General features: G+C 38.6%; 1 protein-coding gene across 1 annotated transcript in view; it reads left to right on the forward strand.

The window, feature by feature from the left end:
- The window catches only part of PLXDC2 (plexin domain containing 2), a 255,390-nt gene that overhangs the window by 129,818 nt on the left and 99,810 nt on the right, over positions 1-25,762 (forward strand). Inside the window, exons 3-4 of the mRNA XM_031066745.1 lie at positions 6,759-6,905; positions 11,701-11,770. Of these exons, the coding sequence (XP_030922605.1) occupies positions 6,759-6,905; positions 11,701-11,770 (217 nt within the window). The remainder of the gene's footprint in view (positions 1-6,758; positions 6,906-11,700; positions 11,771-25,762) is intronic.

A 25,762-nucleotide genomic window follows, 5' to 3' on the forward strand; every position in this document is an offset into this window, starting at 1 on the left:
CCAAAGCACTCAGATACAGAATATCCTCTTCCATTAGTTTGGCTTCCTCTCATTCATTAGTAATTATATTAGCTGTTCAAAAAGGATTTTGCTTGGGTTTTTGTCATCAACAGTGATATTCACAAGTCGGTGGCTGATGTCAACTATGCCCATATTGCTATATATATATATATATATGTATATTGCCTTAGTTTGTCCCATATCAGACATTAAGAAAAAAAAAAAGAAAAAGAAAACCCAGCAGATTGCAGCTCTGTCACTGTGAAGGCAGCAAGTCACTGAAAAAGCACTTCTCTAAATTGCATGTTTCCTCAGTAGATTAGTACAGAATAAAGACTTTTGTTAAGAAATTGAACAGCAGAGAGTTTATCCTTGATGCACAGCGCTTATGAAATTGGTAATTCTGAGCACCTCAGAGCAATCAAGTTTCCCAAGCAGCAGCCCCTATATATATCCCCTGTAAGACTATGTTGTAATCCACATGTACCTTACCACTGAAATTAGAGCTCTCATGTTTTGAGAGGCCAGTTCAAGTTAAGTATTCCTCAGGGTTCTTCGATTATCAGATCCTATAAACCTGTAAATCATGGCATTGCTATGTTATGATTGTATTTACAGTATTCTATTAGAATGAGCTGTGTGGCAGCAGCATGCATAGTGTCTCTATCCCCATTTCCCCTGGCCTTAATCCTCCCACTAGGACCCCATCTCAGGATAGGTGATCCTCTCTTGTACTGTCTCATCTCCTGTGCTAATGGCTATTATAATAGGAATGTTCTCCATGTGTCCTTGCCACTTGCCCCTGTCTCAGTCAGTGTCTGCCTAAGGAAAATGTGAATAAATGAGGAAAATCAGTTGCAGCACCATACACACATGCTTCTCCTGCTCAGGTAATGCAGAGTGTGACCATGCATCTCTCTTGCCCCTTCTCAGGGCCCAAAAGCGTGCTGTTGAGGAGAGGCTTTCCATCACCTGCAGTGCAGAGCTAGCTCAAGTCCTATCCAAACTGTCACCTCTGTTCTCCCCCTTGGGCTGCTTTTAGCTGGTGAGAATTAATAGTGCTCAGAAATCTAAAAGCAATTTTGTAGCAGAAGTCTGAAACAATTCAGAAGTCACTTTTGGCTGTATTTTACTGATGTGATAGGCAGAGATACCATAAGAGAGTAGCCAGCATTACACGTGATTGGGTAAAAGTACAAATAGTTTTGAGGAAGCTGTTTTGGCTGTATGTGTGCAGGGGCCCACTGTTGTTGTCTTATTTAAATAGAAAGGGTGTTTTGGTTCTGCAAAATGGATTGCCAGAACTGCTTTATTCCTTAGGAAGTAATTGTAATTGCTAACTTATTTCCTTTATCTAAATATCCAAAGTATTGATATCTTTGCTTTTTTTGCTGAAAAATAGTTTGTTTTAAAATATAGAATTGCATGTTTTCTTCTTTCAGCATTTTCATTTTAGCCTACAAATGCACCTTATCAAAAACTCAATTCTCTGATTAATTTCATAAGCTATTAATGTAGAAATGTTTGTATTCAGAAGTAAAGACAATGAAATTACTAACTGGTGATAAATTTTCTTGGAACTAATTTTGGGGGGGCAAATATTAGCAGAAATTTCATTTAATTTAAAAATAAACCTAGTATGTGAGTAGCAATATTTGAGCAATTTGTTAATGTATTTTGTTAAAAATCAGATACCAGACCTTCCATTCACAGTGACAAAATTAAGTATCTATAAAGTCTACCACCATATCCTTGAGGGCTTCAGAGTTTTTACATTGTGTTGTCTTTTTGAAGATGGAAATGCACTTTCAATAAAGTAGCATATTTAAAGGGACAACACTTATCAAATTAAATGCAGTCTTCCTGTCTTCTATTGCATCTGGCAATAACCCATGACATTTGATAAGGAAGATCTGATGATGAGGATCCTTGGATGGGATGATTGATGGATTGATTGATTGATCAATTGATTGATTTTTCATTGATAATGTCACAAACAATATTCCAGTACTGGGGGAAGACAGCCAGAACAATCTGCTGAAATGTAATGGCCATCTGGTTGGCTGATCCATAATAATTTGCCTTGTGGATGTCTTCCTTTCCTTTCTCAGGAAAGCAAGATGTTTTCTACAACATATTATTGTGCAACAGCAGAGCTCATTCCTGGTTGCTTTTCCTCTGGTTGAATTTATTAGTTTTCTTCAATTATAGGCTTACACAGAGAGAGCTTGAGAGATGGCAGAACTTCTTGTTCAGTAATGTCTGTGGTTTGAGTCAAATTGAATCCAGTATTTAAAAACAAAATATTCATGCAGTTGGATTCAACAGCAACTCTTACTCGTAAATCTTGTTTGATAATATCCTCTGTCTCCTAGAGATTCATATTACTTTTCAATATCTGTTAAAAAAAATGTGACAAGAAAATAATTAAATCTAAAAAGTCACGTGTTTACTTGTGTGATTCTATCATCATGGAATCATGGTGCCCTCATTGTGTCTTGGTTTGAAAAGACAGGTGTCTGCTAAGGTAGGCAGGAGCCTCCCTTGAAATGGAAAACGTAAACCCCCTCACTCCAAATTATTATAATTTTGAAATTAAGCGGCTCTCAGGCAAAGATACGGGAGTAGGAACAACAGTACTTTACTAGGGAAGAAAATAAAAATAAAATAAAAATGCAGTAATACAAAACAACACAGACAGAGTCAAAATATGACCTGACACCCTGTGGGTCAGGGGGTTGGTAGCAGTCCCTTAAATGGTGGCTACAGTCCTCTTGGAGTGACGGATGTGGTTCTGTTGAAGCAGCAATCCTATAGAAGGGTGTAGCTTTCTTCTGAAGGTTCAATGGTGGTGTAAATGGTCCTGGTCTTTCTCTGGGAATCCAGTGGGAAAGGGCTGCTTCTCTGGGAATCTGGTGGGAAAGGCTACTGGGGTGTTCCAAATCTCAGATTATATTCAGGTAGGAATGCTTGAATCCTCCCACTGGGTGGAGCATTTCCCAATGGATGATGTAAATTTATCAGTCATGCACTGAGACTCAGTGGCCCATTAACAGAAAATATTTCTTGGAGGGAGGATGTGTCATGGAAGAGATAAAGAAAACTGCCCAATTAACACAAGATAACCACCCCACCTCTAACAGATGGGAATAGAATACACACCCCCACCCACATCTTGCAACTCAGGAACATTGAGAGGAAGCTTTATTGTTTCATGTTAGTTTTGGTACTATTTTCATGCCTAATTTTGGCCAGAATCCCAGCTAATAATTTGAACAAATGTCAGAGACATAATGTAGTTTTTACTTTTAAATATCACATACAGTTACTTTATGTTATCTTGATTGTGGAAGATCACATCACACATTGGAAGCCTTAATCTGTTAAGCAACAGCAGTTACTGATGAAATGAGTATGTGACACGTAGACTGTATTTGGGATTATCTTAATATCTAATGTATGGAATGGATGTTAAGTCTTTGAATTTGACAAATACTGAAAACCAAGTATTTAAAGAAGGATTAATCTTCAGTTGTGCTGAGCTTTTATGAGTAGTGCATGTATTCAGCTTTTCTGAAAAATTCAGTTGTATTTGGAGAAGTATGGGAATATATTCAAAGTGTCATCACTTGTGAAAGTGTCATCACTTAGCTTATGAAAGCGAAGAAATTAATTTCTACAATCAACAGTAAGATGGCAACTCAGCATCAAGTATTGCCTGAGGTTAAAAATAACTCATTTCCCCAAAAGAAAAGTGTTATGAGAGATGTTCTAATAAAATTCCCTTTATAGTCACAATGGTTGCCAACAGTAATCCTCATAGCTGGTGCAAAGAATATCTGGGAAAATCCATTGCTTTAATGCTGTACTGTTCCATAGAAGAAAGCTGCTATGTACTTCATATATAAACAGAATTTGGACAGAATTGCACATTTAGAGATCCAGTGGGAGATAATGCTCATATCCCCCAAATACCTGAAAAAGAAAAAAGAAAAGCTTTCTTGAAGTAGTAAAGGGTATGTTCTCTGCTTTCCTTTCAGTAACATGCTTCTATGTCACTAATAGATACTGAGAAGTTTGTTCCTCATCATAATTGTATCTTTATAGAATTCTAATTATCAGTAAAACTCTAAATCTGTCACATATAACTATTAAAATTATTTTCTTCATTGAGTAGTTTACATGCAAATTCAGTAAAATATCTTAAACATTTTTCCATCTTCTTATATAGTACCTACCTGTAGGGAATGGAATGTATTATGAAGCAGGTACAATCAGCCAAAGATTATAAACAGGTCTGACAGAATGAAAAGTTGTAGGTATCTAATGATACCAATAAAATCATATTTATTAAAGATTCAAAGAATTTCATTTCCATGGTAATGCAAATTAGGAACTGTGAAAGCAGTGACTTGGAACAGAAGCTTGGATCCTAACCTTATTTGGAGCTCCCAAGCTGCTCACATCAACTTCAGTAGTTAGCTGCCTGTGCCTTTTTGTTTCAGATTGTAAATTTACAGATGGGATTAAGAAAAATTAGGATGTGAGAGAGAAATAATTAATAATATATTCATAAAATACATCTGCATGAAGGCTATGAAGAGGAATTCTGCCTTCCTTCTATCATTCAAGTAGAAGCAAATTTGCTTCCTTCCAGAATAGATAAATAAACTAAGATTATTTAACTTGGATTAAAATACTAAACAAGACTTTTTGTACACAAAATTTGTTAGACATAAACAATTCCTCACACAGTGCCAAAATCTTGAGCTGAAGGTTGTAATTTAAGTGTTTGATTTACAATCTGTATAGTGAATCTGCTTTAGGCATGGGTCAAGATACCATTTAAAACATTCTTATAGAGCTACAAACTAGGCTCAGTGCCAGAACCTTCTAGTTGTGGAATTGGGGGCTTAGGTACTAGAAATTAACTGGGGTAGCTTTATTAGCTATAAAAAAAGTTTGAAATGCAAAAAAACTTTGCACAGTTTTGACTATAGCTTAAATATTGCATTTTTATCTGAAACAAACTGTAATTATTTGTTTTTTGTCTCTGGATCTCTTTCTTTGACATTTTGTATGCCTTAAATGTGACCAATATTTACTAAGGAAATTTTTTCAGAGTGATAAATTGGACTGGGAATATATATATATTTGTTTTCAAAACCTTTTAATTTACAGTACCTCTTTTTTATACATGACAGCAATAACTGTTTCTGTCGACCATTAAAGGAGGAAAGAATTTGGTAAGGTGGCTGGCTTTTGTCATATTCCTGACAGTATAGTTTTAATTATGTTTACTTGTGTGAGTAACCTGGAGCTGGTGAATCTGTTAGAAGTTGCTTCAGAATTGTTACTGAGATTTACTGGACATATAAAGTACATCCTGGCATGCAAAGTACGGTAGAAGACACAGAAACTGTCAAGGAGAAAAGAACCTGATTATATCTGCAACAGCTAATGGAAGATGCATCAGTAGTGATGTTAATGTAGGGTCAAATCCAGCTGAAACGGGATTTATGGTCAATATATTTACTCTAGGACATGAATGATGTCATTAGAATATAAGTCCTTGCCACGTGTGTCTCCAGCTCAGGATCATGTCAGTAGGAATGGGTTGTGTACGATCTGGGGTTGTGGGGAGGGGATGTCACCTCTGCATGGCAGCACAGCCTGGTTTGAGGGTACTCCCATGTGGCTGACTGGACACAGGAGGTACAGCAGGAGGGGAATATCTTAATCACCAGGGTAATTCCAAATTCTAAGTCCTCCTCTTCAATTTTCTATTGTACTTTTTATTTTCTGAGTTTGTTTTAATTTTCAAACTCTATCATCAAGGCTTTGGAGGCTTTTTACTTTGTCTTAGAAGGGGAGGAAGTGAGAAAGGAAATAAGAAATACTACCATGTACTACTTTTATAGAATTACTTGTAGCTATTCAGCAGAAAGCTGGCAATGCTGTTGATTTAAATATTTTGTGGTTGCAAAAGTTTGGTTTGAGTAAAGGAAGACTGGGAACTGAGATGAGTTTCATTTCTTGCCTCAGACCACGCACTTTTTTTCTTTCTTTTTTCTTTTTTCTGTCTTAGGTAGGAAGGTAAATACTTTCACAGTAATTAGCCTTGACAAAAATTTGCTGTGATGGGGGCATGACAGCAACTACTGTATTTTTTAAAACCACAAGAATTAGGAAGATTTTTTCCCACAAATATGTATATACTTTTCTGTCTTGGAGGGGCAAATCTACAGTAAACCAGACTTTTTGAGATTTAAAATAACATAGCATTGTTAGCCTACAGCTATTAGGAATGCTTTGGATGTTCTTAAATAGGATAGTCTAGTGACTAATATTCAGATATGTTAAAAAACTACAATTTTTTTAAGGTGTTATCCATGAATAGTTCTCATGGCTCCATTAGAGTGTGGTCATAGTTACAGGAATTGTCCATCTTGCCTCAAAAGACATCAAATATTTTGCCATAGATTTCACTGTTGTGATTATTACACAACCTGTATGATTGGTACTTGGGATAGTGAACATTATAATCATAATATAAGATGATTGCATAAGGTAACTGCCTTGTCAACTGCTAGTGGTTAGGAGCAGAGCTATCTCTGCAACATATTTACAATTCTTACTCTTTTTCCTTCATTGCCGAGGTTCTTCAAGAAGCAACAGGACTTAGTTTTATATAAAACTAAGGTGCATCTTCCATTATAATCTGGTTTTTTTCCTGTGGTTTTTTTTCCCTATTTCAGGAGGATACAGATCATAATTATTACACATCAAGGACGTATGGCCCCTATGATTCTACCAGCCGGGATCTGTGGGTCAATATAGACCAAATGGAGAAGGACAAAGTAAAGATTCATGGGATCCTTTCCAATACCCATCGTCAAGCAGCAGTAAGTTATTTTATCATTTTCTTCTTTGACTAACATGGATATTGTTCCCCAGAGATCCACACAGCAGTATTACTAGGTACCATGGCTACTGTTCATGGAGCTATGTCTTTGAACTCCAGTTAGCTGTGGAAGTCTTTACACTATTGTTATCAAAGGATTCCTTGAACTTTTTGAACCTTCTGTAACAGTCCTTCAGAGATGCCTTTAAACATATGTTTAAAATTTTCCTCTGTCCCTAAGGATCACAAACTATCAAATGGTAAACCACTTGTGTTGCTGAAATCAGAGGGAATTTTATTGTTAAGTTGAATAGTAAAAGAGCTCTGTTGAGGATGAAGTTGATGAAGTTTTTAGTCTTGGAATGTATGTGGTATGTTTGCACGTCTATTTTATATGAGGTTTCATGCTTATATTTCCTTTTGGAACAACTGATAAAGCTCATGAGGATGTCATATAGTAACAGAAATTATGTGATCACAATTTTAGGTTATCAGCAAATAAATACATTGGAGTGTAAATAACAATCATATTTAACTTATTGTAGTCATGCTGCTGGTGAGTATGAAAAAAATGGGCTTATATGCCTAGAAATGGAATCAAATACTGTATGATTTAGAGATTGTATTCTTGGTTCTCACCTGTGGCTAGAAGCTGCATACATAGAAGAGCCAATTTGAGCATAAATTGAATACAGAAAATTACAGCTCAAAACTATGGTTGAAGAGACTCTTGTTTCATCCATTCAGCAGCTTAGCTCCCAAAAAATTCCTTTTGCCAGTTTAAAACAAAATATAGTGAATGCTTTACTTAAATTTGTACAGTTTTTAAAGATGCAGATGTGTTTAACAGTTTTAAAGCTGAGAGAAAGCATAAGTTTAATTCATGTTTTCCTTAGTTAATCTCTTTTCTCCCTGGCACAAGCCAGGTGACTGCTCAGAGGAATGTAAGAGGCAGCAGAAAGAAATACTGTGGTATTTAAGTCAGAATATAGAAAGCAGAGTGAGGTGATAAATCCAGCACATGTAACTGACAGAGAGTCCAATTCAAAAAATATATCCTTCATAATTAAAAGAGTGTAGGCAGTCGGGGATAATGCAAATGCAGAGGGTTCAGACAGTTATAGATCCTTGGGGTAGACTTAATAAAAGAGTGTATCAGCTCTTTTCTTAAGACAATTTAATTCTAATGAGGAAAAAAAGACCCTCAAGGGTACCTTGAGGTAGTGAGGACCTCTGTTGTCTGTCTTGTCTACTTTATATGAGATCCTGGTGCCCTACGTTGTGGGAAAGAATGGAAATATGCCGAAAGAAAAGCTAATAAATAAATTTAAAATTTTAGCCCATGTTTAATGATTAGTAAAGGTGACACCCTTCCATGTCTTTGTTGCACCTTTGTTTCCAATTGGATCCCTGAGATTATGCAGCTAAAATGTCCATCCCAAGGGGAACATTTTGTTGAAGTTCTTAAACTAGAGGCTAGAACAAGGCTATATTTTCGGTCTGTGTGGGGGTCAATGTAGAGGACCATTCATCATGGCAAATGGAAGCTTGAGGACTTTAACTGTTTCTCCCCACAACAAGTGGTTTAAGACCTTTCTTCTGAAAGCCAGATGCCCTCTCTGCCTTACTTCCAGCTCCAGCAGACAAAGCTCTGGTCCCTGTTTAGCACACTGATATCCATCTCTTTTCATGCTTACCCAAATGTCTTGGACTATGAACTTGAGTGCCTGCAGCCATATCTACATAGAGTTTTAAAGACCCCTTTTCCAGGTCTGTTTATGTCCCCCCAAGGGATTAAAAAGTATCAGAGAGTCATCCTGTAAGGTTTTATTCATTGTTTATGCATCTATAATGGATTTTTTGTATGTGTGTGTCCAGGTAAACAACATCCACGTGTACTACACAACAAAGGTGTTTAACGGGGAAATGTGATTTTTATAGCGGTACAACTGCAGGGTCGTATATTTTGAGATCATACATACCTCAGCAGCAATCTCTTACCTTCTCTCCCATAAACTTTGCCATTACTCTTTTTAAAAGGCATTTTGCACATCTTGCACTCAAGGATTTACATGATATTTTCTAAACATTATTTTCCAATTTGACAATAGAACCAGGAGTTAAATTATCACATGCTAAATATTAAGGAATTAATTTACAGTGTCAGGGATTCTTTGAATGCTGACAATTTTACACTCAATTTGTGTGTTTTCCCTCATTTGGAAGTAAATAATCCTGAGAGTTCCCAGAAGCTGTCAGTTTGTTTTGCTTCTACAGGAAAAGTCATAAGGACTGGAGAGAATCCTGGAGAGGATCCATTTGGTGGTTTGATTTTATAAACAGCATAGTAATTTTTTGTGGAAAGTAGCAAACATATATTAATGGAACAATTAAAATGTCTAACACTACAGGATTTATAACACTAGTAGTAAAGGTGTTTTTTCAATATATTGCCACCATCTTCTTAACCATATAATAAAATTTTAGAGGTTGCTTTGATATTCAGTGGGCTAAATTAGATATCTAAGAGTTGGTTAGTCAAACACTGAACTAGAATACAGGATATGTCATACTTGGGAACTCAACTCCCTTTGGTCCCAGTCCATTCTATCATTTATGTATGGAGAGAACATTTTTATTTCAGTGAATTGAAAATTCTGATGTTCTTTCTTAAAAATGAGGTATGCTTTCCAGCATTGAAATAAAAGCAAAATTTTAGTGACTGTTAGAATATTGTGTTTCAAAATAATACTTAAATCATGTTGGTTATTACAGTATTATGCTAAAAGATTTGCTATGTTAAACATTTTTACATTGTCAGAATTTAAGGAGTCATATTTTGACTTGAGTCAGTGAGAGATCAGGCTTGAGTGGAAATGGGATCAAGTTTTTGTTGCAAACATATTTATACTGATGTTTATATTATAGCCATTTAGAAGACAGATTGGGGGCACAGTTTTCATTTGAAGTAGTTCAATTGTTAGTATGATTCAAAGTGAATAGGTAAAATGGAGGATGGCATATAAAGGAAAGAGGGAAAGTTTGGTCAGAATATTGGTAGTTTCAACAGAGTTCTTCAAACTATGTTTGGTAGAGCACGGACATAATTTAAATGGAGTGCATTCATAGATGTAGCATACACTTCAGCAGTGAAAACTGTAAAGCATGGTAAAAGAATATTTGTGTGAGTTAATTCATGTGCTGTCTTTTGCATATGCCATTTTTGATTAGAAATGTTCAGTTGTACATTCATATTTATGTATATACAGAAAAGGTCATTAGAACCGACTCAGTCCAATTAACACATTGAAAATGGATTTTGCATTCTAATTAAAAACAAACAAAAAATGTGCTAATAAATCCTGTCATAATTCTGTCTTCCATTTAAATGGAAAGCAAATCTTTCCATCCCTTTCCAAACACTTAAAGTTACTGTAAGTCTTCAACTGCTAATTTCATGGTAAATAATTCTTTAAACATTTCTGGTTGATGTAAATATAATTCTTCCTGAGAGAAGAAGTACTCAGCAATCTGAAAATAATAAATACAGGACAGAAATAATGGGAGGGAAAACAATGACATGAGTACTTTTCTTCTTCCTTCCCCCTCCACTTTTTAAAAATGTGCGGGCTGTTGCCCTTTCTTAAGTGGAGTCATCAAAAATTATGGTTGAGGGACAGTCACCAACAACTCATCTTCACACCAGTTTTTACTGAGTAAATCCTCCAAAAGAAGGAATAATGGACTGCATGCTTACTTCATATTTACTATTTGGACACTGTGGAAGAGATGTGTTTTTCATAGGATATTATATTTAAACAGTGAAAAGACCATGCTGAGATTTCAGCACTCCTTTCTGCCATGACCACTAATTTATTAAGAGTTTAACCAAGTAGCACACAAGGTGATAATTATGAGTGGCCACAATAATCATTGAGCTTTGGGAATGGAATGGAATAGATGGAAAAAGATAAAGCCATAGGCATAGAGGCAAAGTGAGTTTGAATTTGAATGTTGCTTTATGGTGAGGAGAAGAGGAGGAGAAGAGTTCATTCCCCAAATTACAATTCTGTGCTATGAATTCAGCTGATAGAGGATAGATGTAGGTAGATGAAGAAAAAAAAGGTTCTTTTCAAAATTTTATTTATTTAGTTTTTATTTAGTATTTATTTTTCAATAAGCAGCTTAAGTAGAGTTTGTTATTGCTTCTGAATATTTCTTTATACACCATTCCATCTACTAGCTGACAGTGTAGAGAATTTTAGGGAATGGCGTCATCTGGGTTTGATGGAGGAATTGCCTTCCAGTGACCAGCCTTCCTCAGACAAGCTCCCAGGCAGCAGCAGGATGTCAGGGACAGCACCTGAATCTGAAGGCTTGTGTGGCAAAGCAGCAGAAAGCCAGCAGCCAAAGTAGCAGGTGTCCTGTAAAACATAGGTATTGCTAAGGCTTTTGATATTGATAGGTCCTTTTATGAAAGTGGTTAAAGCGACAGTTTTTTAAGGAGCAACTCTACAAATCTTTTATTAATTTTATTCTTGTGATTGAGTTACAATGTCTGTTCATGTATTTTCTTTTATGAAGTTTTCTGTTATAATGAGCCACTGCCTTAAGTGTTTAAGTGCTCCTCAGAATTCTTTCCTGTTAGCTACTGGCAATTCCAAATTAAGAATAACAAGGCTCCAGTGAGAAAAAAAGGCAATTAAATAGATATTTGAAGTGGATGACTGATCATCTTTTTTTCTCTTAATATTCTGCTCAATATTGATTTTATTTTCTGCTGTTACTCCTTTCAGAGGGTGAATCTGTCCTTTGATTTTCCATTTTACGGACATTTTCTACGTGAAATTACTGTGGCAACTGGAGGTAAGTGGCTTTCTAACCATTTACTTTGAGTAAGATGAGAAGAGCTTCTTGCAGCTATTTAAAATATTTTTCCCCTGCTTGGATATATCAAGAGATAAACTGCAGCTTTTATTTAGGAAACTTCCCTGTCCACAAAAAGAAAACCACAAAATATCAATATGATGAAAAACCACCAGCATTTAAGTTGAACTGTTATAAACTCATCTCATTGTAAGACTTTACAGCATTAATCCTTTTCTGTTTAGGTATTTCCCCCAGAACTCAGGTGTATGTATGTTTAGCAGTTGCCCTGGAGGTGAGAGTGCTAGAGCCAGAACCAGGAGGGAGTCAGGGTTTGCCTGCACAAGGGGAGAGGATTTCCTGCCCAAAGATGAGCAGTGCTGCTAGAAGTATGGCGTCTGTCACCTGTAAGGCAAACCCAACACAGTGCATTGTCATAGTGTGGTATGGCCTCTGAAAATGTGCCATGGCCTTCCTCTCCTCCTTCCATGAGAGGAGTGGGGTGAGAAGGAAGGTAGGGGCCAGCTCAAGCTCCCAGTCTGGCAGCCCTGGGCAGCACTGATGGCTCATGGCTGGGGCTCTCCCTCTCACTGCTTCTTGCTGCTGCTTGCACCAATCTCCTGAGCTGGGAACAGCCATCAGCTCCTTCTGTTCCCTTCCCAACTCCAGCTCCTTGAAAGACAATTTCATTTTTATGAGACGAGGAAAAGGAAATGACGTGGAAGACAACAAATGAGAAAAAGAAGGAGGAGTAATAGTAAAAAAAATAAAAACAGGGAGGCAAAAGGCAGCATCATGGAGAGCACGCCCAGAGGACCCTCTGGTCCTTAAACATATCCAGCAAGTTTATGGACCCTGGCTGGTGGTGCTCAGCCTAGAGATGTGGCAGGACAAGCAGGCAGAAATAGGAGCCACCATCATCAGGAACAATTCTACCCTGTCCCTGATCAAAGTTTCTCCTTCCTTTGCTATGGGGTCCAGATGGACATGATCAGGGGATATCCATGTCCCACTGGATATCCTAAATGGGGAGGTTATGACTAAAAGATTGGGGTAGAATTGCAGACAGTGTCTCAACAAGAGTGTGACCTGTAACAGAGATTTCTGTCACACTCTCCATCAGGATCTCCATTTTGCTACCAAAGCAGAATACAAATGTTGGACAAAGGTGAATAAAGGCTGATATTAAAGTGATTTGCAGTAGAATGATAAAAAAATGGATGCAGAGTTATGAAGTGACTTCAGTATCAGTTTTCTCTTCTTGATCAGTGATAACATTTTGATGCTGAATTGGATAAGATGAGCCAAGAACCACTGATTTTGAGATTTGTCTGATTTCCATTCTGCTATGCTGTTAGTTTCATTTTGGTGCTTGGTCATCAATGCCTAGTTTTGTATTCTTTATTAGAGGAGTTGCTTTTGATGGGTTACCAAAATCAGCACGTGATTTGTGTAGCACGAAAGGAGGGGATAGATCCTGCAAAGATAAACCAGCGGTGGTGGGGAAAGGGTTCATCCTCTAAATGTCCCCTTATTCTTACTACTGCACTTGGTTCCTTAAAATTTCACAAAGTTCACTCTCTTCAAATAATTTTTTTGTGTGACCATTCTGCTGAGCCTTCTCATTTGATAGAATTTAAAATATCTGAATTTTTACTACTTTTACCACTTTCACTAATAGACTGCTCTGACCAGTTTCTCCATCAGACCCAAAAGTCTTGGAAGGAAAGTTAATCTCATGAGGTGAACTGTGTAGGAGCAATTTGTGAGGTACATATTTTTTTCCTTTTGATACAGAGTAAACGAGGAATTTAAGTGGTTTTGTAATTTGTATTTTTTTAAAAAAAAAAAGAATATAGAAATTACTGTGGCTCTGCAGGATTCTTTTCTCTTGCTAATAATGGAACACTGGCTGATAATTATGCTTTTCTTTTTGCTCCATTTGGACTAAATAAAATATTATTGCTGCAAATAGATCTATGGATTGGATTGTTGTCAAGCTAAATATGACTTTAAAATCAGTCCTTTTAATGTACACCACTGACATTAGCACAGAGATATTTCAGTCTTTCATTGACATTTCCATGATTTTTCCATCTCAAAATTAAGCATGAAAAAAATATAAATAGATTCTAAAATGTTATCTTGATAAAGCTCAGTAACTGTAAGTCATTCTGTCAGTCCAGGATGCAACCTTTACTACAACTATAAGGCTCCTAAACTCATCTAGCAGGAAAAGAAAGGTTTATTTCTGTACTAACTCTCTAGAAGTATTTTAATTCAGATATATTTGCAAATTTTGTTGCTAGGCTAAGCATCACACTTCACCACCACTGATTTATGATAACAGAAGATGAATATATGTTCCACATGCTTCATATACTCTATGGTCTGCTATTCCTTAGTAACCAAGATTTTACAATGGCATTACTATTATTAGAGACCTGGAATACCTCCAGAGGTTATTCTGACATCAAAAGAATGCAAAGTTTATGTGTACAGAACTCCCACATGACAGATGTCCACTTCCTGGAGTGTGGGAAATTATTAATTATGCCAATGACAACACTAAAAACTTTTTTTTACATACAAATCATAAATTAAACAACCTTCTTAAAAGGGAAGTCGAGGACAATGGCGCAATAAATCCCTGTCACAATAAAAACATCAACGCCAATGGTTTCTGCCATTCTTCATGGAGTGTGCACTGTGGCATAGTAGGGTTCCCAAATTGCTTAGGATGATTTTGGAATCACTGTGGTTTAAAACTCAACTTTTTTTCCTCTTTAGCTAATATTTATTTCCTCTTCTGAATAGTTTTGATGATCTGATTGTGTCCAACTAAGAAAAGGAAGAAGGGGTAGTGAAAAAAAATGTTTTGAGGGTTTTATTCACTGTTGTCTTAGTTTGTATTTGAAAAGGCTATATATTATTGTATAAATTATGTATTAGAATTGAAAAATTATTGACAAAATCAGTAATTGGTTCTTTGCTATACAGACATGCCTCCACCCACATTCCTATAGATTGTTCTCAAACGAGCTGAATTTTGGTTTTTGTGAAGCTTTCTAAAGTTTGTAGCCTACAGGCCAAAAATGGGGTAATTTTGTAAAAAGAAAAAACTTGTGAGATAGTGAGTCAGGTTGTGCATGCCAGGAGCTGAGTGTATGATGTCTGCTTGTTGCCAGTCACTGACATCCCTCACAGAGCTCAGTGGAGCTGGGAAAACCCTTCTTTGTGATACATTCTCCATGCTGTACCATAACCCTTCTCAAGGGCATCCTTGAAGCTCTGTGCCCCACATCCTACTCAACATGCTGCAAACTTCATTGCTGACTGTATTCATTTTCCATGTTCATTGTAGTAAGCCCCTCTTGTTTATTCTCTGTGGGGATTTTTTGTTTGTTTTGTTTATCAGTCTCTATTTTTAGTGCAATTTTATATCAGATACTGTAAGTTATTTAGGTGGGGTTTTTTTACAGCATTTTTCATTGACATTAAATTTCTCTGAGGTATTGCAGGGAGAAGGAAAGGCCTTTGCTGTGCAAGCACTGCCCAGCATTAAGGAAACATAACAATAACAGTAGAAATTGAAGTGACTAGGTGGTTACATTTTTAGATTTATAATGCTGAATATTGAGACATTTTGCCAGCTAGCATGAAGAAGGCTCCAGAAATGTCCCCTTACCCTGAGTAATAGCAAATTGCTGAAGTTGAAGCAAGCAGCTGAAATTTTTAATATTGTATTAAATTTTTGTGAGATATCTTTCACTAGAGGAATATTTCATATGGAGGAATTGTCTGAAATAATTCTGAGGATGCTGCCTGAGCATTTCTACCACTGTCAATTGAAGGAGTACCAAGCAAAGAAATAAAAAGCCATCCTAGCAGTAAATTCCAGTGTAATCAAATCAGAATTGATAATTTTCTAAAACAGAAATCAAAAACTCTTTGTATGATTATTAGTTCCTAAGGCCAGATCTCATGCTTAAAAATACTTGTATTTATGGAAGAAAGAGATTTTTATGGATCCAATATTCACACAGCTTTTCATCAAAACTACAGCAGTCCTGTGCTCTATTGACACAAGATAAGAACACAAGCATTGAAAATACTGAACTAATTTTTCTGTTGAAACCTGATGTTATTGGATCTTGCATTGAGGAACAGTTGTGAGGTACCTGAGCATGGTTCCTAAACCCCAACTAGTCAGGACAACTGATTCAAAATAATCTTTCATTCTCATGAGGAATCACACTTATTTCAGTATCAAATTCTTTTTAAGTGTACATATGGCTTGTGGGAATGGCAAAGGCAAAATATCTCTGGTTAGCAAGCTAGTTGGTTAGCTACTTAAAAGCTGAAGTTCTATACAGAGATAGCACTTTAAGTTTTCTTTTGGACATTGAATGTCTATATATCGTTATGGAATTCTGTTCAAATTTACTGTTTTTCATGTAGCAAGGAGGGATATGAAAAATAAGTACCAAAGTGTGGAGAATTCTAATACAATTTCCATCCCATTTTGCAGTACTTTCAAGGAAAAGGGATCAATGATAGAGAGAAAGTATGCTGTGGGGAGGGAATAAAGCCTGTTGTTGCACTGTCTCAGCCCTATCTTTCTGTGTTGGCAATACCTCTGGGCAATACCTCTGAGCAGGAGGGAAATTTGTCCACCTAGGTGGTGGTGCTACGGAAAGAGAAGGGACCATGGGATCAGGACCTGAGCTTGTTAAGGGTGAGGATGGCTGTGCATTTGCAGCCTGCAGAAATTGTATGGTAATTAACTTTTTTCCCTGCATCTCATGCATTTATTTTCTTAAATTTCTAAACCAGTGGGTAAGTACAGTGAAATCTACCTGCGTCTTTGAATTAGCAGCGTCCTGAGCAGAATGTTTTATTGGAGTCTGTCAGAAATTTCAGCAAGGTTTTTCTGCCTGTTCCTGCTTCTCTGAACCTTTCAGCACAGGAGCCAGCAGGAGATGTGTTCATCACTTAATGAAGAGGTTTTTGACAACACAAATTGCCCTATGGGCAACATCTGTTGAATGGCAAAGGTGATACAAAGCAGAGTGAAACACAGTGTTTCCAGCCAAAATCAGTGTCTCAGATTAGTTTGTGTCTGTTACAGGGGATTACACTTGTCATCACCAGTGGGCAGGTCACTCTGAAGGGACTGTGGAGGTCTGGCTGTTGACTAGCTCACAGAATTGCCTTCATTTACCTCATCTTTTTCTGATGTCTTATAGTGCCATCCAGTTGTACCAAAAATTTTTCTCCCTGTAAAGCTTCCTTTGTCTGTCATTCCTGTGTCAAGTGTCCTGAGAACCCCTCCTGTCTTTGTAAGGGACTAACCCCTCCCTGGAAACTTTGCCTACCTTTTCTTGGTGAGCCCTTACAACCCTTTCCATTCCCACACTTATGCTTTATCTTTACAAATTCGATCAGAAGCACTTAGGGCAAAGAGAATGATAAGCTTTAGGGGGAAAAAAGCATTCCATATGCCTTGACATTTCTCTGATCATCACGCATTAAGGCATTTTCCAGCTTCTTGATGGTTATGGGCAGTAGTGGTACTGAAGTGGTAAAGACTTAAAATGACCATACTTGTGGCTTTTTAAGACTGTTTCATAGAATAACAGATAACTAGCCAAAGCATTTGTCAACATGTAATGGCAAATAAGCAGTAAATAAAATCGAATAATTTTGCAGAAAATAATAATAAATTAAATTACTTAATGTTAAGGCAAAGAGCCTTCAGGGTAGCCAAAAACCATCCCACTGAACATTGGGAAGTTGTTAGGTATAGGCTACGTCTAAAATGGATCCATAACTTTTTATAGTATAAGTTTTTATTAAGCTTTTACAGTAGCATTCAAAGTCTCAATAAATTATGCTATTACATCATACTAAAGATTTCTAATGCTTGACAAATCTTTATTTTCTCCAGATACTACAAAATATAATGTTTCCTTGGTTTGGTGCATGCTTATAAGTTTAAAAAAAAAAGCTTCAATACATTTCTGCCTATAGCTTCTAATTAAAAGAAGAAATTCCTGATGAAAAGTGGGAAACACACCTTTTGATGCTGTAAGGCAGCAGTGCATAAAAATTATGTATAAGTGTGGAATTCCTACACCAAATGAAATGTGGTCAGTTCATAAATCTACTAAGATTTGTGAAGTAGTACTTGGATATATCTGTTTCTTAAAGCCAAAATTAAGATCATGATAATATTTGATTACAAAATTTTTCAAAATTTAAATATTTCCAAGCATGGAGTATTTACAGACTATTTAGGCTTAGAATTGCATTAAAAATTCAGCTCAGAGTTAATATTAATTATTAAACATAAGGACTGCTATAGGGTCAAATATTTCTAATAAGAGGTGTGTCTTAGTTTGAATTCTGTCCAAATATTATGAAAAGTTTTCCTTTCTGAAAAAATTTATTTCTGACTTTGGCAAAAGTTCTTTTTCCTGGTTTTCTTAGTGTTTGTGTTTAGGTTTTTTTAATGTGTTGAATTCCTGCTAATATCAATATTATTGCCAAGGGGTAGTAAAATCTTTTCAGTCCCTTGGTCCCATGTGCATCTTAATGAATGTTCTTTTCCTTGAACTTTTAAGGAAAACCTATTTTACATCTCAAATCAGGCAGCTGTAAATGCAGTTTTATAACTTTGAATTATAAAAATTGAAATCCTTTGTATTGTGTGATGCTCTTGCTACCTAGTACTCCATAGCACCAGGTACCATTGATGATTACTTGTAATAGCCAGGGAAACCGAGGGCTTCATTCTCCTTAGCGTGTTATCCTCCATATCTGCAAATGCCATACATTTGTGTTCTTGTTCCTAGAATACTTACGAAATTCATATTGTTCCTCATATTTCTGCTGAAATCTAGGCACCTGCACTGAGTGATCATTTGGCTTCCTTAAGAAATTACTGTTAAGACGAGCGTTCCCAGAAATTATATCATGATCCTATTGCTATCAAAATGAGCTGTAAATCTCCTTAGATTGCCGCAGGATGCTTCCCTAGCTGGCTGTACCTCATGTCAGGGCAGCTCTCCATTTCTACGAGCAGCGGGTGATTAAAAGAGTGCTGAGCAGGTTGGCTCCTCATTCTTGTTAGCTGCACAGGGTGGGGCTTTCCTCCGGTGGGCAGTGGGTGATTAAAAGAGGGCTCTGGAGAGCAGGACGAACAAGAGTGGGCAAACGAGCATGGCACATCTCTGAGGGCATGGCACGTATCTGAGGGCATGGCACATCTCTGCAGGCGTGGCAGGGCAGTTTGTGTGGCAGTTCACGCAGGCAGGGTTGCAGGTTTCCTCCTGCTAGAGGGGTTTTTAGTTTGTTGTGTTTCTGTTGTTTGGTTTGGGGGATTTTTGTTAGTAATGGTTTTTACATGATCAAAAACTGCAGTTCGTAAAAGTGTATGTAGCCAAATAGAACCCTCCAACAGAGGACCCAGGATCTGTCCAGACCCCTTTCTGTGCAGAATGTTTGAGCTTATGAGTGGTTCTTGGGGGCATTGCACAAGAAGCCTGTCTGCAGTGTGAACAGGTGAATGATCTCTTTTTGCTGGTGGCCGAGCTTAGGGAGGAAGTTAAAAGATTAAGGAATATTAGGGAAAGTGAAAGGGAAATAGATTTCACTTTCCCTGATATTCCAAAAGGGTGGAGTTCTGCCCTTCCATCCTCAAAGGGGGGCCCATCAGGATTCAGAGGACTCCCACACTTCCCACTGTCAGGCAATAGGAGGACATCTGGTGGATGAAGGTGAATGGAAATGGGTCCCTACTCAGGGAGGTAATAAAAATTCCTCCCAACCCCCTTCACATACCCAGGTGCTGCTTCAGAATAGGTAGGAGCCCCTGAATCCAGAAGGTCAGCCAGAAGACATAGAAGAAAATTATCTGCCCAGTGAGGCTCCCAGTCTGTCAGTGAGGCTTCATCTGTCAGAGGGATCACCACCTCTGATGTGAAAAAGAGAAGATGGGTAGTCATAGAGGATAACTCCCTTCTGAGGGAACAGAGGGCCCCACATGTGGACTGGACTCATCCCCACAGTCTGCTGCCTTTCTGGGGCCTTTCTGGGGCCCAGGTACGGGATATCACTGAGAGACTCCCTGGGGTGATTCAGCACTCTGATTATTACCCACTGCTGATACTCTAGGCTGGCAGCAATGAGAATGAAAATAGAAGCATCAGGGCAATTAAAAGGGACTTGAGGGCACTGGATCGAGTGGTTGATAGGGCAAGAGCTCACGTAGTGTTCTGCTTAGTGTCTTTGGTGGCAGAGAAAAATTATGAAAGGAATAGGAGAGCTCATGTTATCAACAAGTGGCTCAAGGGTTGGTATCATCAGCAGAATTTTGGGTTCTTTGATCATGGGGCAACTTTTCCAGCATCTGGCCTGCTGGAATTGGATGGGCTCCATGTCTCTGCTAAGGGCAGAAGGATTTTAGCTCATGAGCTGGCAGTACTCATTCATAGGGCTTTAAACTGGGCTTTAAGAGGGAAGGGGATGCAGCTGAACTGTTAAGAAGCAGGCCCAAGAGAGTTAAGCCTGAGATAGAGGTGAAATCAGTAGCCCAGCTGAGGTGTATGTATACCAATGCACACAGCATGGGTAACACACAAGAAGAGCTGGAAGCCACGGTACAACAGCAAAGCTATGATGTGGTCACCATCATGGAAATGTGGTGGGATGACTCGCATAGCTGGAGCGCTGCACTGGATGGCTACAAGCTCTTCAGAAGAGACAGGAAATGGGGAAGAGGTGGAGGAGTGGCCCTTTATATTAGGGAGGCTTTTGATGCCGTGAGTACTAAAACTAATGCCAATGAACTTGAATGCCTATGGATAAGAATTAGAGGTAAGGCCAACATCCTACTGGGAGTCTGTTATCATCCAACCAACCAGAAAGGAGAGGTGGACAACTCATTCTATAAGCAGCTGGAGAGTGTTTCAGGATCAGCAGCTCTTGTTCTTCTAGGTGATTTTAACCTACCAGACATCTGCTGGGAACTTAATACAGCAGAAGAGGCAGTCCAGGAAGTTATTAGTGTGGAGGACAACTTTTTGTCACCGCTGGTGAGTGAGCCCACCAGGGGAGGGGCTGTGTTAGACCTGTTTGCAAATAGAGATGGGCTGGTGGTAGATGTGGTGGTTGAAGGCAGCTTGGGGCAGGGTGATCATGAAATGATAGAGTTCTTGATATCTGGTGAAATCAGGAGGAGCATCAGAAAGACTTTTTCATTGGACTTCCAAAGGGCAGAATTTGGCCTATTTAGGAGACTTATTCAGAGAGTTCCTTGGGAAGAAGCCCTTATAAAAAACGCAGTCCAGGAAAGCCCTTATAAACAATGGAGTCCAGGAAAGGGTGGGTGTGAAGGATAATAAAAAATGCTTTTGCAATTATGTTAATTGCAAAAGGAAGGGTAAGACCAATCTTCACTCTCTAGTGGATGCAGGAGGGAACTTAGTAACTGCAGGTGAGGAGAAGTGCTTAACACCTTTTTTGCTTCAGTCTCTAGTGGGAAGACAGCTTGTCCCCAGGACAGCTGTCCTCCTGGGTTGGCAGATGGTGTCAGGGAGCAGAATGGTCCCCCTGTTATCCAGGAGGAGGCAGTCAGAGAACTGCTGAGCCACTTGGATGTTTATAAATCTATGGGCCCAGATGGAATCCATCCTGTAAAGCTGTTCTCCATCATTTACCAGCAGTCCTGGCACTCTGGTGAGATTCCAGGTGACTGAAAGCTGGCCAATGTGACACCCCTTCACAAAAAGGGTGGGAAGGAGGATCCTGGTAACTATAGGCAGTTAGCCTGACCTCAGTACTTGGTAAGGTTATGGAGCAGTTTATATTAAGTGTCATCAAGCAGCATTTACAGGATAGCCAGAGTATCAGACCCAGCCAGCATGGGTTTAGGAGGGGTAGGTTGTGTTTGACCAACCTCTTCTTATGACCAGGTGACCTGCATGATGGATGCAGGAAAGGCTGTGGATGTTGTGTACCTGGATTTCAGCAAGGCCTCTGACACTGTCTCCCACAGCACACTCCTGGAGAAGCTGGCAGCCCATGGCTTGGACAGGAGCACTCTTTGCTGGGTTCCGAACTGCTGGATGGCTGGGCCCTGAGAGTGGTGCTGAACGGTGCTTCATCCAGCTGGGGCCAGTCACCAGTGGTGTCCCTCAGGGGTCTGTGCTGGGGCCAGTTCTGTTTGATATTTTTATTGATGACATGGATGAGGGGATTGAGTTTTTCATCAGTAAATTTGTGGATGAGACTAATCTGGGATCATGTGTCAGTCTGTTGGAAGGTAGGAGGGCTCTGCAGAGAGACCTGGAATGGTTGGATGGATGGGCAGAGTCCAATAAGATGAAATCTAATAAATCCAAGTGCTGAGTCCTGCATTTTGGCCACAATAAGCCCCTGTAATGTTATAGACTGGGGACGGTGTGGCTGGACAATGCCCAGGCAGAAAGGGACTTGGGGGTACTGGTCCACAGCCAACTGAACATGAGCCAGCAGTGTGCCCTGGTGGCCAAGAAGGCCATCCTGGCCTCTGTCAGGAATGGTGTGTCCAGCAGGAGCAGGGAGGTCATCCTTCCCTTGTGCTGTGTCCAGTTCTGTGACCCTCAGTTTAGGAAGGACGTTGAGATGCTTGAGCATATCCAGAGGAGGGCAACGAGGCCGGTGAGGGGCATGGAACACAAGCGCTGTGAGGAATGACTGAGGGAGATGGGGTTGTTTAGCTTGGAGAAGAGAAGATTTAGGAGTGACCTTATCACTCTGTGCACCTTCCTGAAATGTGGTTGTAGCCAGGTGGGGTTGGTCTCTTTCTCCAGGCAGCAACTGACAGAACAAGGGGACACAGTCTTAAGCTGTGCCAAGAGAAATATAGATTGGATATTAGAAAAAAGGTTTTACAGAAAGAATCATCAAGTACTGGAATTGTTTCCCTGGGGAGGTGGTGAAGTTGTCATCCCTGGATGTGTTTAAAAAAAGACTGGATGTGGCACTCAGTGCCATGGTTTAGTTGAGGTGTTGAGGCATGGGTTGGACTCAATGATTTTGAAGTTCTCTTCCAACCTAGTGATTCAGTGCCCTGTTAAAACATGCTCTGCAACGGCAGGAATCAGCAACACTCACCCCTGCTCCTCTCTGAAGTAATGGAGAATGTTTACAAGTTGTAGCAGAGCAGCACTCAAAGGGAAAAGTGTCGAAGTCTGTTTAGTTGGGTTTTTCCCCCTCTGCATAGGTAGTATTAGGTGCAAGAAGAGAGTAATACAGGCAAGGCTTTTGCATGTGTAGATAAAGTACCTTTAATTCTGTCAGGAAAAGATATTAGAAATATTATATTTGGAAGTACTCATCAGCTAAAATATCAGTTCACCTAAGTGATGTTTTTAAAGCTAAAGGTAAGAGTCCCATCCATTCAATAATTTTTTGTTCTCTCAGTGAAGGGGTCTTGCTCCATTTTTATGCTGTGTATTTTATTACCTTAAACACTATTCCAGCAGTTCACAGGATGATGTATATCAAAGTGTGAAGTGCAATGTTAATACCACAGTTAGGCGTTTATTTTCTATTACCTTTGTTATTTAATCTGTGTTCCATTAGCTCTAGTATCTTTAACATGATCCATCAATATGTGGTATAGTGCCATCATCCAAAAAATTAATTCATAACAAAAACAAGTTGCAAGAAAACTAGAAATCCAAAGTCTCAAAACAATGTTCTAATTTGCAACTTGCCGTATTTTGGAAAACAAGATTTCTTGCCCCTCTATTTTGCTTCATACTTACCCATTTTTTGGGCCACTGGCAGTATGTCCAAAGCAATTATGGCAAGTGACAGTACATTCGATTTCCAGCTGCATTAGTAAGTGTGGAATTTCTGGTTGTTGTGCTATAAGCAGCTTGTTGTTATCTAAAAGAAAAGTTTGGAAGCTTACACAGGATTAATTAAAATCAATGAAGGATTTAAAAGTGAACACTGAAATTATTGCTGCAGAACTATAATTAACAAAGTAAATTGGATCCTAAAATGGCCCCAAATCATCCCACAGTGCAAGCCCTCACTGATGAGGAAGCCAGAAATATTTTGTGGGAGCTAAAAGAAGGTGGTAACAGAGAACCATTGTACTGTAGCCATCCTACTGATGACGCAGGCTCACATTAAGAGGCTATTTAGTAACTTAGTTTTACATGTCACCAGCAGCATTGTTTAAAAAGTAAATATTTAAAAAGTAAATATTTAAAAGTAAATATATTCTTGCTATGGAGTTTCTGCATTGTTGTATCCAAAGCCACAAACCACCCATAATTGCCATTTCCTGTCTGTATCTCTAACTGTTGAATAGTATGAAAAGCACATGAATAAATCTATATAAGGCTTTTTATATTCATTACTTCAGATAAAGTATTCTAATTTCACTACTTGGGATCTGTCATGTAAAATCTGCACATGGAATTTCTTTTGCATCTCTGACAGTACAGGGAGTACAGATTTTCTTAATATCTTTACTGTACTGCAATTTCATATGATGACTGTCCATGTCTATCCATCCCTGACTCCTGGAGATTCTTTAGAAAAGCAAATGCTGCTACGTGTTTTGCATGATCAACAGTTGGAAAATAGAATGCATGCAAGTGTTGTCTCAGCCACATTATGAAAAATCAGTTGCCCGTTGCCAGCCTCTTCATTATGTCATCATTCCTTCCTTGGCAACCTCCCTGTCTCAAGCCAGTCCTTGCTAAATTCATTACCCTTGCAAATTGCTCAGATTCATATCTGTCTGTTTTCTGAAACCAAAGCCATTGAAATAAATAGATTCCCATGGATCTTTGTCAGTTTTCAATTGAGACTTTAATTTTTTCACTTGCTTCTCGTTCATCCTTACAGTCTTGGCCTTGGCTGCATTCACACCCTTTCCCCTTCCTTCTGTCAATGTTGTCACTGGGCTGTGACATCCCCAGTCTTCAAGCTTTTTCATGCATATGCCTGTTGCTGAGGAGATGGTTCCAGGTGTGAGCAGCAGAAAGAAGTATTTATGCCTAAATTTCTTCTAAAATCATAGGAAAGAGTTCGCCAGAAGTTTATGGAGGTTTTCTTTGCCATGGCTTAAAGTGATATTTTTGTTCACAAAAAGTGATAATTTTTGTTCACGTAAACTTAAATGACAAGACATGTCAGGAAAAACTATAAAAATGAAAAAGAGGTTTTTGTTGTTTTAATGGAAAGATTACCTCACAACTACATTTGTTTTCATGTGTTTTAGTTCCATGTACTTGTAGGAGCTTCTTCATGCTCCAATCCCTTGCAGTAACTATTCTAGACAGGACTTTTATTTGAGAACTACTACTACCACTAGGCTACAATATTGTAACAATTTCACATGTTATATTTGTCATTTTGTCGGTGATGCTACATCCACCTGGAAAAGCAGCTTGTTGATGTGTCTCTCTAGTGTGTTTACAGGAAATTATAAGGTAGCCAGAATCACTAGCACGGGATTCTTACCCTGCCTCACTCACCAGTGCAGGTCTCAAGTCTTAAGAAGGGGATAAACAGGGCATAGACACCTCCATAAAGGGTCATTGGTGCAAATGCTGCCTCTCCTTCAAGTGTTTGTGGGTTCAACACTGCCTTGTCTTGCCAGAGACAACATTGATATAACTCCTCAGTCAGGGACTGTCCTGCAATTCGTGTCAGAAGTGTTTTATCTTCACCCTTTACTGTACTGCAAAATCTGTGCATGAAGTGTAGCCTGTAACTCTGCTTTTAACCAACCTGAGAAAAGGAAAGCCAGACTCTATAACCTACATCATGACCCGTGATGCCTGAGGCTGCTTACCTAGAAAAAACCTTTTGTAGCTATTTGCTCAAGTAGAAATGGTGACTTTTTGACTTCAAGCTGCCACACGTGGCAGTCTGGTACGTGCCTGCACATCTGAGAGCAGAGAGAGTCTAAAGGCTGCA

The sequence above is a fragment of the Geospiza fortis genome, unplaced genomic scaffold (assembly GCF_000277835.1).
Source record: "Geospiza fortis unplaced genomic scaffold, GeoFor_1.0 scaffold138, whole genome shotgun sequence".
NCBI classification, from domain to species: Eukaryota; Metazoa; Chordata; class Aves; order Passeriformes; family Thraupidae; genus Geospiza; species Geospiza fortis.